The 15,605-nt window shown below is 30.6% G+C and overlaps 1 protein-coding gene and 1 pseudogene across 1 annotated transcript; both read left to right on the top strand.

Moving 5' to 3' along the window:
* The first annotated feature begins 3,817 nt into the window (after positions 1–3,817).
* LOC114398223 (NAC domain-containing protein 43-like) lies at positions 3,818–4,916 on the top strand. The gene is made up of 2 exons (XM_028360393.1): positions 3,818–4,090; positions 4,160–4,916. Exons 1-2 carry the CDS (start codon positions 3,904–3,906, stop codon positions 4,768–4,770), a joined length of 798 nt encoding a protein of 265 aa, XP_028216194.1. The 5' UTR covers positions 3,818–3,903; the 3' UTR covers positions 4,771–4,916.
* A 4,316-nt stretch (positions 4,917–9,232) lies between these two features.
* On the top strand, positions 9,233–10,188 carry LOC114399960 (annotated as a pseudogene).
* The last annotated feature ends 5,417 nt before the right edge of the window (positions 10,189–15,605 follow it).

Below are 15,605 nucleotides of genomic sequence, written 5' to 3'. Positions count from 1 at the left end.
ACTAAATATTTTTGTTTTAAATTTACTTCTATTATGTGTGATAGTTTCATTTTGATATATTAAGTTTTAAAAATTTTATTATGATTTTTTATATTTTTAAAAATATATTATTTTAATTTTTTTAGTTAAAAACGTTAATATTTTATTAATTTTAGAATTTTAAAAAAACTAAAATAATATATTTTAAAACATAAAGAATCAAAATAAAAACTTTAAAACTTAATATATCAATGAGAAATAATTTTAAAACATAATAAATAAAAAATAACATTAATCATTTTAAAATAATTAATTTTAGATAATGATAGCTAAAATTTGCTATTGTCTTTATTTTATTTTTAAAAAATTAAGAACTGAAAAAATTATTAGCTCGTCTAATCTTTTTGAGATCTAAAAAGATAAAAAAATACAATATCACACGGATCAAACGACTTTAATAGATAATCTCATTAAAATTATAAAAAATTCATACACTCGTCACTCGAAAACCAAAATCTTTTACACAACTATGCTATTGGAAATAGAAATAGGAGAGATCAGAACAAGAGTTGTCTTTCATGAAAGACAAAAACATGATCCTAACTCACAATTAACCCATATCATATTTGAAAGAGAAAGTCACAATATGACTCTTTGGGAGATTTGCGAGCAAGATTTCCATTGATGTGCACGGTTGGGCTGAACAAGTAGAGGATTTTGCATCCAACATTTACAATCGAGTCGGGTAAAAGCAAGCATCACCGCATGGACTAAAATTTAAAAAGTGTGAACTTACATAGAATAAAAAAAATACTAATTTACATAAATAAAAAACATATTTAGGTTTTTTTTTGTTTCTGGTGGTTGCCTTGGTTGGTCGTACCAAACAAGAGAGAGAAAGAACATAAACTGGGTGGCATATCTGTACCCTAGATAGACTCTAGAGAGAAAGAAAGGGGGGATGGTCTATGGTTGTTTTAAGGTCAGGGGTCATAGTAGTGGATGTGGGCCTGCGCCCTCACTCTTCAAATTGTCCACAACGTCAATCGTTATGGGCCCCTAAGTCACACTGCATACTCATGGGCCCCTTCCTAACACTGTACTTCCTTTGTTTATCTTTCTTGGTAGGTGGTTCTTCTCGCCAAATAGTGAACTAACCCCATCCTTCATTTTATTATGACTAATGCCTATCCACTTCTGCAACATTAGAACTTCTTTTACTCCTAATTTTGATTGTTCGTTTTTTATTTAATTTGATGTCATTTTAAGTTTAACTTTTAAACAGTATAATTTGATCAAACTAACATATCTCACTTTTTTTGTTCAGAAAGTAATACTTGCGATCCTGTAATAGTTTGTTTTTTCTTCTGTTTTAAGTTGTGAGCAGCAAATACATATATAAGTTTTCCAATATATATAACTTCTGTGGAGTTAAATATGCTAAAGACAACTTAGTGTTTAATATTACAAAATCCAGCATGTTGACAAAGTTTGTTTTTTTAATCAGTAGAAATTGAATTATAAAGTATGAAAAAAATTATAATAATTTACACACTTTATTCAATTAATTGAAAAATTTTATATCATGATTCTTTGTATAAAAAATATTTTATCAAGAAAATAAAATTTATTTTCTAATCTTTACATTTTAAATGAATTAATCTAACTCTCAATCAAGAGATTTCTTAATAAAAACACATACATGATTTAGGAAGGGTTACTATCGGATTTGGCGTACGAATTGGAAAACCCCGATTTCTTTACTTATTTTTTTTGGATGATTTTACTTTGTTTCTTTATTTTGTCTTTTAATAGTTTTATACTGTACTAAATTATAATATTTTCTCACTTAGCTATTACTTTTATTATTGAAATATTATTTAAAATAATATGGAAGCAAATTACAAAATCATATGAAATTACAAAATCATATGCAAAATGAGAATTTTGAAAAAAATTACTATTAAATGTAAAAATTAGAAAGAGAAAGAGAAAGAGAGCAAAGTAAAAATAAATGAGAGAAGACTTATTGCATATGCATAGCAGCACGTGTTCAGGGAAGGAGAGTAAAAACAAAGATGTCCATTTTTTTTAATAATGGAGATGATCCTTCTTCTTTTATTCACCAAAAAAATAATTTTTTAAAAAATAATACAAATGATTTTTTATATTTTTTCTTACAATTTTTATACTTTTTGAAGTATTTTATTTTTTTAATCTTAGTGGAACCAGTAAGGGCTAGTTTCCTAATAAAAAGACATGCATAATTTAGGAAGGCTAGGTTTACTGTCAGATTTGGCGTAAGAATTGGAAAACCCCGATTTCTTTACTTTGTTTTTTTAGATTATTTTACTCTTATTTTGTCTTTTAATAGTTTTATACTGTACTAAATTATAATATTTTCTCACTTAATTATTACTTTTATTATTGAAATATTATTTTAAAATAATATGAAAGCAAGAAACGAAAGATATATATTCGATTTGTCCCCCACGTATAACCAATTCGATTGTTACTGGTGTCTGATGAACCTTTATCTGTTAACTAAAACAAACAGTTTGGTCCCCTCTTTTTCATTACAGTTCCATTAGTTGAGTATGATTTTTTTAAGTGTATATATATGTGTCATTATTTCTTTGTCTCTTACTTATTTTAATTTTTTTATATACATAGAATTTAATTTTTACGTATTTTTAGCGTAATTTTTTTTAGTTCGTTATTCAATAAATCTAAACTATATATAAAAAATGTCAAATTTAGTTTTGATATACACTTTTTTTTATCAATGTTATCTTTATAATTATCTTCGTTAATAGTTGTTCTTATCAAAATCTAAAACCGTAACACGGGTGGACGTAGTTAAGTGAGATCTTGAACTTTAGACATCTGTTTGAAGGGATATTTTTGACAAAAAAGAAGACCTGCAAAACAAAAAGACTACGAAGTTTAAATAAAAATGAGTGAACTAAAACATGTATATGCTTAAGTAACACTAGTATGAGGGAGAGAGAGACACACTGGTTGTGTGTGATGGAATTGTGTAGATGAGTTTGATAAAACTCGTATTTATATTAGTTGAGTGTCACTATCGGCTTTGGTTTGTAAAAATTATTGTAGCATTTGCATATAATTTTTGACTTGTAGATAATAGTTGGAAACACTTATAAATAATGTTAGGGATAAACACTTGTTTATAGATAAAAGTAAAAGATAGTCGTACCTTATCGATAATGTTAGAGATAAACGTTTGTTTATAGATAAAAGGTAAAAGATAATCATACTTTGTACATAATATGTGAATTTATAGATAATTAATTATCTGCCAATAGATAAAATATTTAAATACATTTGAATATTAATAAGTTTGTTTGGGAAATCCAACTCCTAAAGATTAGGCGTATACTCTCATGTAATAAGACTGACGTGTAGGGTAAATAAGTATCTATAAATATTAATTAGGATGTGAAATGTATTTTGTGAATCTTGAATACCTTTTTTACTTTCTTGTAACTACACTCTTTACAAAGTATACTAACCATTGCATCCTATAAATCACCCATTATTATTTAACTTCTATTATTCTTTTTATTTTCGAAGTTATAGAAAGGCACCAAGCCACGCAAAGCGTCTCTTTTCTCGTAGTAATTATTACAAATATAATTTTAAAATAATTATTAAAAAACCAATATTTTTATTATAAATGATAATTTAAGATTGATCCACATCACACAAATATGAAAAAATATATCTATAAACAACATTTTGTTATTCTTTATATATTTTGTGTTAAAGTCGATGGTTTTCATGACACATTTGATCCACATCACCTATATAGTCTTCCTTTACACACCCATTCCAGAACACACAAACACACACGTTGATTATCTTGGCATTAGATCATTTGTAGCTTGTACAAAACTCTGAATGCCGGAGATGGAGATGAGCATATGTGTGAATGGAGAATCCCAAGTCCCTCCAGGCTTCCGGTTTCATCCAACCGAAGAGGAACTGTTGCAGTACTATTTGAGGAAGAAGATGTCCAACGAGAAGATCGACCTCGACGTGATTCGCGATGTTGATCTCAACAGGCTCGAACCATGGGACATACAAGGTGATGATTTTTTTGCTAAGTAGCTAAGATAATTAATGAGTAGTGCATGTAATTGATTAATTTGTGCAGAGATGTGCAAAATAGGAAGCAGCCCACAAAACGATTGGTACTTGTTCAGCCACAAGTACAAGAAGTACCCCACGGGAAGCCGCACAAACCGCGCCACCAGTGTTGGGTTCTGGAAGGCCACGGGGCGCGACAAGGTCATATATAGCAACGGGAAGATAATTGGAATGAGAAAAACATTGGTTTTCTACAAAGGGCGTGCCCCCAATGGCCAAAAGTCTGATTGGATCATGCATGAATACAGGCTAGACGACATTAATAACACCAATGAGATGGAACACGGGTGGGTGGTCTGTAGAGTTTTCAAGAAGAAGAACGTCCCTCTCAAAACACTAGATAGCCCAAAATCCATGACCATGAATATGGTCACAGAAAGCGACTACTGTGGTGGCTTCACTAGCTGGGAATCCCTTGATCAGCTTGTGGCATCACAACTGAATGGACAAACTGAGACATATTGCAGTGATTTGCAATTCCCCGCATTTCTATCATCCTCATACATTGCTACAACAACAACAACAACAACACACATTGCTCCCACAATACAGGATTACCCCAGCTACGACATTGACCTGTGGAACCACTGTGCTTCGTGTCCAACACTCCAAATGTAACACTGAAATCAAACCCTTCTTTTAATTTCTTCCCTTGTCAGATTATTACTACTATCAAATCATTCCTAAAATATTCATTTTTAAATACTATTAATCGCATAGGTAAAACAATTTAAGTTTATATGTTATACATTTAAATAAAAAAGCCGTACTTTGTTGTTTAGATGTTTATTGAGAATTATTTGAGCGCATATAGTTTGATTTGGTTCCTTTCAATTGTCACAGGACAATTATTTCAGACAGTTAAATGTGATAATATTTTTTTATTCAATGTGATAATGTTACTAAACTAGTTTTAACTAGGATGGGGTTTGAGGAGTTTTTCCTAAGTTTTTACTTAAGAAAAAATATAATCATCTTGTTAATTCCTCACTTTCCTCCGTCCCATTCATTCAAACATAGGATGGGTTCATATTTTTTCCACTTTTCATTGAAGTTGTGTACGTCCTTCAAGCACGTGGAAAATTCATCTTTCATAAATTAATAAGAAAAGGGAGGGCGGAATCTTAGTTTTCTGATGGGATGGCATTGTCACTACAGGTCTTTGCTTAATCACGATGTCTACATTATTTTTATTAAGGATAATCCGCGATGATTAGAAGATTTGAAAAATCTTTGTTCTTTGTGTAACTTTATATAATTTCCCCCCATTTACAATTTGGCTACTGAATTAATGTTGTCAAATTTAAGAATTAACAAGATGCATTAACGTAAGAGGTAATATAATTTAAGATGTATTGACGTAAGTCCTAACATAGAAAAGAGTAGATTGCTATGGTATCATTGAGGTATTTTGAGATCTCACGTAATTTTTCTACTATTTTTAACATTTATAATAACATTTACAAAACAACAACAATATTTTTATAGGAGCACACATATAATATTTTTCAAATAATTCAGAGTGATTAATATAAAAGGTGCCTGCAGTAAAAAATAATATAAAAGGTGCTTGCAGTAAAAAATAATAAAAAGATGCCAATGTAATTTTTTTTAAAAACAATTAAAGGAATCTGTGTGTAGTGATAGAAAAAAAAAAAAGAACAACCGAAATAATAAAATCGTTCACTCCATAAACTTACAAGAAATTACACACACTAAATTTTTTATTACTATTAAAACTATTATTTGAAAAAATATTTTAGCAACATATGCATAATTGATATTTAACATCTAAGTAATTAATGGAGCAAATTAATCAAAAGTAGCGTAAAATATATTTGATGTCCAATAAAATTTTAAAAATATTAATTTGTTCTTTATAAAAATTTTCATATTAATTTGATCTTTATACAAATAAAGCACATTCTTGATGGTCTTTAATGATAATTCCATTAAACAGTTATGCTAACCATTTTGTTACCTTTTCAAGTACACTTAGAAGACATTAGAATCCATTAATATTGTTCTTCATATTTCTCCTAATTTCATTAGAAAATGCATGAAAATCACTTAAAAAGTAATGTAAAATTATAATTTTTGAGGATTATTATGGGGGTTTAACCAACACAAATTATTTAATTTATTTGTAATCAAATTACACATATATGTTTATTAGTCACGCTATATTAGAGTTTAATGAAATTATTATAGAGGATTATAAAAAATGTTTTATTAGATGAAAAACTAAATTAATATAATTTTTTTATGAGAACTAAATTAATATTTTTAAGATCGTACAGGGTTTCAAACATATTTTACGAATAAAAGTATGTAAAAATGTAATGAAATGCTTGTCCCAAACAACAGCTTTTTACTTAGCCTTACACTTGAATTATTTTATTCCTTAACAAAACATACGCAATTAATTGAACTGAAGTACTTGACAAATTAAACTAAAAAATATATATTGTTAGACCAAAATCACTTATAAATTATATTGGTTATTGAATATGAGATTGTTTAATCATGCCATTTTTACTTGGGATCAAATACACAAACTCATTTTACAATAAAATAATATTTTACTATAATTGTAAAATGAGTTTTTTTCGGAAATTGTGAAGCATATATTGCTCCCTAAAGCATCTCAAATTCTCAACATTGTGTCATTGTTTTAGTTTTCTCAAGTTGAAACTATTAACAAACAAACGGCACAAGCCTTCTCAAGTTGAATCAACAGACTCCGTTTTTGGGCCCATGCACCCGGTATTCCTTGTTGAACGGAGGCTGTTCAGTAGGAGAATCTCAAGCTCACCAACATGCTTGTCAAATTAAACACGTGGGCAGGTGGTGTCCTTCTTTGCCCAAGCCCTCGCTCGTCGAATCTACCCATTAGAAACCCTTGAATCCACTCAAAGGGTGGTGCGAATCCAGATGCACTCTGGTGTAAATCCACGATGCGACGGCGATGTTACGACACGACCTACTGTGAGGTTGCGGATTTGAGTGGACAGAGGTTGTATTGTTTTGTTGTGGTGGTTATCGAATCTTAGTGGTTTGTTGATGATGGAGGCTGCAGAGGTTGCGGATTTAAGTAAACGGTGGTTGTAATATTTATGTCGTGGTGGCTGGTTAGAGAGTTTGCAGATGGTTGATCTAAATTTTTGCAATTTCTAGAGGTGAAAGTTGCCAAAAAATATGGTTGCATGCATTTTAAAAAATATTGATAATTTTTAACTATCATTATTTAAATTTTAAATTAATTGTTTTAAAATATAAAAGTTAGTGACACTAATATTTGCTAAAAGAACAAAAATCAAAAGAAAAAATAAAAAATAAAACTTTTTAAAACATAAAAATTAAAATAAAATTTAATGTATTTTATAAAACAATAATAAAGTATAATGAATAAAAATAACATTTAACCTATTAAATAATAAATAAAAAATGACATTTAACCAAAACATGATTTAAGCCATCCTCTGAGGTTGTGTTCAATAGCAGCATTGAAATCGAAGTTATTTCAAATTTCAATTCATCATCATCTCTTTGCGCCTATTATTGGCCATTAATTCTATTAAGCTTTGAATGTTTTTGTCCCCCAAAAAATACTAGAGTAACTTTTTTTTTTTTTTTTTTTAATGTAAGGGGAAAGCCATCAAACAGAGATGCATTAAAACTCGCGTGAAAATACGTAGAAGTTACATCTGCTAAGACAACATTAGACAAAAAAGCAGGAATAGAAGTAAAAAAATTTGCAACTGCCCATCAAGAGGATAGCAAATTTCGTCAAAACGTCAGCGACTTGGTTCGCTTCTAATACTATATACATATTTTAGTTTTGAGAGTAATTTAATTTCTTAATATGTTCACTGTCGACATAATTTTAACTAATTATTTCTTCAATAATTTTAAATTATATTTTTTTGTTTGCTTCTTATTCATTTTTGTAACCCAGATATTTCTTTATCGAAATTAAAACCTAATCACTTAAAATATTTAAATTTATTTAAGAAGTTAATAATCTAATAAATATTTTTTCATACGGATGGAGTAAAATTAAAAATGTTTATGCGATGTACATGTTAGTATTGTTTGGGTAAATTTAAATATAGTTTATTGCATATATTACTTACACGTGTTAAAAGTAAGAACATTATTCACCAAGAAAAGAAAGTAAAAGGGATAGAGTCCATGATTATAAATGAAGCGTCAAATTGTAATCAAGTATGACAAGGGGCACATGTTGCCCCAGGACTGTGAATTTGTTCGTTCAATTCTCGTCGTCATATACTTTGGGCTCACTCGCTGGAATCAATCTTGCTCACTTCTCAATCTCATTCTCTTCTACATATATAACTATAATTTGCCAAAACGACGTCGTTTTTCTTCTCTAATTTTCCCAAAAAATCATCATAATTCATAAATTAAGATTGTAGCTTCATCTTGAAACTTCCACAGTTCCCGTTCCTCTTTTCATGCCAGTCGACGCGACATGGCCCCCTTTGCCCTTTGCATGAATTCATCATACGGTCCATTGACCATGAATCCCTGATGCTTCTTATCCTATGTATTCTCCATCATATTGCCCAGCTCATTTTTTCAGAGATTAATGTTGCAACTATTAAACGATTAAGTTTAATTTAACTGATTAAATATAAAAAACAGAGGATACGCATACAAAAATAATGATAATTGTAATTACAGATGGTAGCAATTATTTCAAGAATTAATGTTGATTAAAAAATGTTAAATACAACTTACTAAATATTTTTAATTATTTAAAAAGTATCAAACCTTTTACATTTCAATATATTCATCAACTGGTGCAGCATTATTTTAGTTTGATAAGTTATTTCGAATTCAAATCTTAATAATATAATTACCTTAAACATTAAAAAAAAAATCTGTAAAAAATAATTGTTTTTTTAGGGTGTTATTGTAGTAATGGTTAATAAAAATCATGATAATGATATAATCTTACTTTGCTCGTAATAATACGAACTAAGTGGGTCTGTCCCACTAAATTAAAAAACAATGAAGCATAGAAAGATAGCCGGAAAGGTTCGCAAAGAAAGAAGAAAGGAATAATTCGATGCTTTATGTGTGGGCTAGTTATCCTCCAAAACCCCGAAAGGTTGGCATACAAAGATACCCCGAAACCTTGTCAGTTGTCACCGTTCCGTTCCTAGTCCACACCAATGGGGAACTGTGCGTTCAAAGGGATTAGCACAAGTGAGGGAGTTTCTAATGACAAGATGGTGAAGGTGCTTACCCCAAACGGAGGCATCATGGAGCTGTACACCCCCATAACCGCGGAGTGCATAACCAACGAGTTCTCCGGCCACGGAATATTCCGAAGCCGCCGAGACTTGTTCTCGGAGCCGCTGCACCACTACGAGGAGCTTCATGCGGGGGAGCTCTACTACCTTCTCCCTCTCGACCCTTCTTGTAGGTTGTCATCGACCAAGAGCATCACCAGACAATTATTCAACAACGCTGCCAACTTAACGCCCTACCGAATGTCTACTTGCGACAACAACAACAATAACAATAGTAGGATGTGGTCGGAAGCAGCTGAAGTGTTTCCAAGGGAGGGAGTGTGGAAGGTGAAGCTGGTGATAAGCCCGGAGCAGCTGTTGGAGATTTTGTCGCAGGAGTCGCGGACGGAGGCCTTCGTAGAGAGCTTGAGGACGGTGGCAAAGTGCGGCAATGGGGTGCCGTCGGCGGCGAGTTCCGATCACTCCAGTGGTGGATACCACCAGTTGGAAGGGCACTGTGGCTCCGAATCAAGGTTAACTTAGATTGTTAAATTATTTAATTAATAATTTACTTTGCTCCTTTTGTAATTTTAATTTAATTCGCTTAGCGCGCCAACCTATATAGTTTTTTATATTATCCAGTGCTAATCGTTGGCGCACACGTATAGGGAAGCTAATCGTTCTGGGGCACTGAGAGGCTTTTCATATTTCCTTCCTTCTATTAGGCTGATTTTGGAAGATGATGACATGAGCCTTATTAGGCTTATTCTTCTTAGTTCTACTTCCCCCTCTGCATAATATATATATCGAACGTACACATCCATATATAATACCGACCCCCCAAAAAATATCATATTTATTTATGCATGCAAATATATTATTTGATGTTGGATTTTAAAAAATATACAACAGAAACATATTTTTCGTTATGTAAGAGAGGATGTAAAAAAATAAACAATAGAAATATATTTTATTGTATATTTTATATAACAAAAACGTATTTACATTAGAAGGGTATTTTGGAAATAGTATTTTAAAAGCTCATGGGAATGTGAATAGCAAAATTTGGACAAGAGTAGCAATTCCCCTACAATTAATCAGGCCCTCCTGTAATCTATATAAATTGGATCAATGCTCTACGAGAAAATGGGCCATAGTCGGCTAAGAAAAGGTTGGAAAGGGTTCCGAAAATAAAAATAAAAAAGTAAAAAGGGAAATATTCTAAACATTTTCTGAAAAGGCACTTATAAGTTAATTTTGCGTTTAATGTCTCATGTTAATTTAAGTTATCACAATACTGTTTTATTAGTAAGTTCTTGGCCACAAACACAAAAAAAATTGCTGAATCTTTGTCATGACTAATTTTGAAAAGGTTAAAATTTTTGTAACACAAAATGGGTTTCTTTTATGCCATTCTTTTTTTGTCGCCCAGGGTATGCATGATGTAAAAATGGACTCTTAACTCGCTTAAATGAAAAATCATAGATTATTCATACTTTTTTTTTTCCTTTTTAATTTACTAACCTAAAAATGGTCACGGAAGAATACAATTTGCTTCAATGAAATTCCATGATGCAATTGCACACCCATAATCACCTATGTTCATTGAGCTAATCTCATTTTATTTGGATTAGCTAGCTCATTATAGGTTAGCCAAAAGATGAGTAAATTTGTTAAGTCATTGACAAGTATATTAAATTGTCTTAAGTAGTAAAGTACTTAGAAGTCTGAGTGTTGAATTCACAAGGACTTTGTTTGTACTTAGATTGATGCAAAATCAATTTACAAGTAAGAGATAAGAAATTCAAAATAAAAGATAAAGAGAGGTAGAAGATAAGATAAATATTTAAAAGAAAAGATAAGAGATTTAAAGATAAAAAATAGAAGATAAAAGATTTAAAGATAAGAAAAGTAAAAGATAAAGGTAATGATAAAAAGATAATTCAACATGCAGATATGTGAGGACCTATCATACCAAAACTATTTGTGATGTAATGTTAATGATTTTCTCTATCTAATGATATCTTTGTTTCTACCCACATCTACTAAGACACTCTATATTTTGTTTCTCGCATGAATAGTCTGATTTATCTATTTTTTTCTCCCAAATTTCTTTGCAAAGTTAAAAATAATAAATCGCATTAAGATTAGAAATGCATGAAATAGGCTAAACGAATATCAATCTAGTTCTAGCAATGATTTCATTTAGATACTATTTCCTAGTTCTTTAGAAAATAACCATTTTTCAATACATCATCCCCTAAACACTATATGGATTGTCAAACCATAATAAATAATTAAGCACAAAAAAGAACAATAGAAACAAGATTGCATTAAATAGATAATAAGAAAGAGTTACATTATAAGAGTTGGCCTGTGAGACTCTCAATAATGGGGTTTAGCCTATCATCACCATGAGTGGCTTTACAAGGTCTAATGTGAATAGAAGAAGAAGGATGAATAAAGGAAGAGAAGGAGATAATGGACATAGAAAGAGGGTTCCCCCAATTAGAGATACTCAGGCTTAGGATGTATTCATTTGAGAACTCTGAGTTTTTGTGTCCCGATGTATAGGTGTGTAGGGATATGGTGTTTTTCTCCTTTGCTTTCTAATCCTTTTATAGGTCTAAGGTAGCTCAATTTCCAGGCGATCACATGCTTAGTGCGGGCTTTCGTGCTAAGCGCGCCTTTCGGCTTCTTTGTGGGTCTTCTTCGCGCTAAGCGAGCAAACGCGCTGAACCTGTCTTACGCGCTAAGCAAATTGTCTCAATCTTCAACTTTTGCTTCAAGGTTTTTTCTTCAAGTTTTTGTATAATTTTCCTCCAAAGCACTTGAAATCTTCTTCTTTTAAATTCTACTAATAAAAAACTACAAAGATATTAATTTCTTTATTATTTCATTAAAAACAACGATAAAGTAAATAAATTATAATCATTCTTAGTCAAAATTGACTATCAAATTAACTTAAATTTCGTAGTTATCAAAATTCAATTTTTTTATGTGGATAAAAAGTATACGATTCAATTCAACCCATAATGAGTTGATAAATTAAATAAATTTATTAGAAAAACCTAAGTCTCACATCGACTAAAAATAAAATCAAGTTAGAGTATATAAGTGAGTGGCAACCCTTACCCATTGAGCTAACTTTTGAAATTGACTTAGACCTAAATTCACATTCTAAGAATCTAAGATGGTATCAGAATATATCCAAGATTAATCCAAATGGTTATTCACCATTGTTATCCACGCACAAGGTCCAATAAGTGTTGAGCGTGAGGAGGTGATGTAAAATAAAACCAAGTTAAAGTATATAAGTGAGAGACAACTCTCTAACTTTTGAGGTTGAATTATATCTAAACTCAGATTCTAAAAAGATTGACTCTCAAACTTACTTAACTTTAAAAAACTAAAAAATACAAGAAAATATAGAAAAACAAAAAGGCATAAATACAACAACTCTTAACAACATACTAATTCATAACAAAAGACTCAAATAATAAGAAAATAAAATAAAATAAAAATACCAAGGAATATTAAAATGAAAATAAATAAAAAAATAGGTTGATATGGGTTGGTCTAGCTAGCTCACCCTGACTCACCATCAATTTTTCAATATGTTTAGCTTGTGAGTCAGATTTGGTGAAATTGGTTCATGCATGGGTCAGGCCGAAGCTCACTTCATGTTAGTTATAAAATCGATTCACATTCATTTTTTTTTATCAGCTCCATTAACCTTCATATATGTTAATTTCAGCTACCTTCCAAGTCAAGGCAGCTAGCTCACTAGCTAGTATGAATTGAAGAAACAAATCATTGGTAGAAAAGAATGAATAATTAGGCAAATGGGATTCATAGAATGCTTTTAAATTAAACTTTATCCTATAACGATACCATTCAACAAGACAACGAGAGAATTATAAAAAGATATAAAAAAAGTTAATTTTTTTTGGGGTGAATTTAGGGTATTTTTTCGTTCTAGAAGACAAAGTTATTTTCTACTGTAGCGCCCCATAATATAGACAAGTGAGACTTTATTAGCCATGTACTTGCATCTGGAGTCTGGACAGTATTAGTATAGTTGGTTGGAGAGTTTAAGTTCCATAATATGTTAATGTATTTATTAAGTATAATGAGAATAATATGCAATTAATTTAACGATATATAAAAAGTTATATTATATTAAATGTTAACGATAATAAATGAGCTCTTTTCACAAATAGTTGCAGCGATTGATCGGATTTAAATCTCTTACAAACTGTTGACGACAATTATACAGTCAAGTCCGGTTACGAAATTGCAAGTTAGCTCTTGATTCAACTTGAAAACGTACGCAACCCAACTGATAGCTTATGGAAAAAAATGGAGCTGCCAACTACACCGAAATCTAGAAATCTGATTAGGAGAGCAAGCATGAAACACACTACTCCTAGCATAGCATGTAGCAGTGGAGCCGGTTAATTTGCCCTTGTTGTGGTTTAGATGAAGGAACAGTGAAACATACATTAGTCACGCAGTCACATGGCTAGATCAGGCTCAACGAGTTTAGTTTACAAGTTTCTTTCTTTTGCCATATCAAGTAGCTGACATTTTCAACATGGTGGGGGGCATTTGGTTCAGTCGGAACCAGTGGACTTAATTTTCATCAAAGTAAGTTGGACTTTATACAAACAATTGCTAAAGTTGCTGCACTACTAAGACCTACAGTTGACACAACGTAGACCATAGAGGCAAGCAAGCCCATACTTGCAGTTGCAGCCCCCTACAAATTAACCAACACATATATAAAAGCAAACTTTGATGCTTCTGTACGTGGTCATGAACAGATCGAGGGAAAAGTATTGGCAGCTGCTATAACTTATCTTCAGGCCTGGCCTTCTAGCTGATGAGGCCATTTCCTTTAGATGGTTATGTAGCTATCAGCATATATACCTTTTTATACCAAAGGTGGAAGAGACAAAAACTCAACAGTAGTAGTAGCTACTTTCACGGAATCCTTCAAGATTGTAAACTGCTGGGGTTACTTTTATCAAGAGAGGAGCTAGCAGGCAACAACGTAGCACGTGCATGCATTGGCATCTATGGCTTTTGTGATTATAACAACGATTAATGATATATAGACTCTACATTATTTTAAACACTCTACTAATATTTTTCATTTTTATTTTTTATCGCATCATAAATTCTATCTTACCTATATATTTTACTTTCTTTTTAGGTGTTGTATAGGGATTTGGAGTGTTGATTAAACTTTTTTCTATAATGAAATATGCTTGATAAAATTAGTTTTTGTCAGAAATTAATCCAATAGAGTTTAGCAAATAAAAATATTTCTTTCTAATCTTACTTGTAGAACTAGATATATATGATCCACTACTATATAAAAATTAAGCAAATATTAAATCAGAAACCTATTTTTTTATATGTTTTCCTTTATAAGTTTTTTTTTTGTTTTTATTTTTTTTTATTTTTTTTCATATATACATATATAAAGGGTCATCTGAGAGAGGAGGGGTCAAGGCCCCTGCTAGATTCGTCCTCAATTCTCATAAAATAAATAAAATTATTATACATAATAATTTATAATTAAATGATAATATAATTTTTTTATATTATCTATATATATTTTTTAATAAAACATTTATGCATTTTCATTTAACATTATTTTTAATTAATTGATAATATAATATGAAAATTAAAATTGTTAACACTTATATTATATGTATTATTATTGATTGTGAGATCTCTGACACCAGATCATTTCAGCTTAATAAATAATTTTGAGATTTAATTTTGAATATATGTTAAATATTCAAAATAATCTTATAAGATTCAAGTAGAATAATCTTTCGTAAAGAAAATTATTAGAAGAAACCATCTTTGAAAAGAAAAGTCCCAAAACCAATGTGTTTTGATGCATGTCGTGTCCGAAATGCGTCGGATACTCTGACACGTCTTTCCGTCAATGTGTGAGAAATATCATATAGATTAATTTTTAGGTCACAAATAGTCTCTCTTTAGAAAATGTTACCTTTAGAGAAATAATGTCAAAATATGAAATTATAATAAATAATATGACACGAAAAGAAAAATAAACAGAAACAAATGTTATTCGTAAAATATATGATTTATAAAATGTCAACCTATCACCGCCGCTGAAAAAAATAACCACCAATCTTGGCATGTTCCCCA

Source organism: Glycine soja, chromosome 19 (genome assembly GCF_004193775.1).
Source record: "Glycine soja cultivar W05 chromosome 19, ASM419377v2, whole genome shotgun sequence".
NCBI lineage: Eukaryota > Viridiplantae > Streptophyta > Magnoliopsida > Fabales > Fabaceae > Glycine > Glycine soja.
The sequence above is the reverse complement of the archived record's forward strand: the minus strand, read 5'-3'. Positions and strand labels throughout refer to the sequence as shown.

Coding starts and splice junctions, on each gene's coding strand:
- LOC114398223 (XM_028360393.1), top strand. CDS start 3,904: ATGCCGGAGATGGAGATGAGCATATGTGTGAATGGAGAATCCCAAGTC. Junction 4,091..4,159: donor CGAACCATGGGACATACAAG/GTGATGATTTTT, acceptor TAATTTGTGCAG/AGATGTGCAAAATAGGAAGC.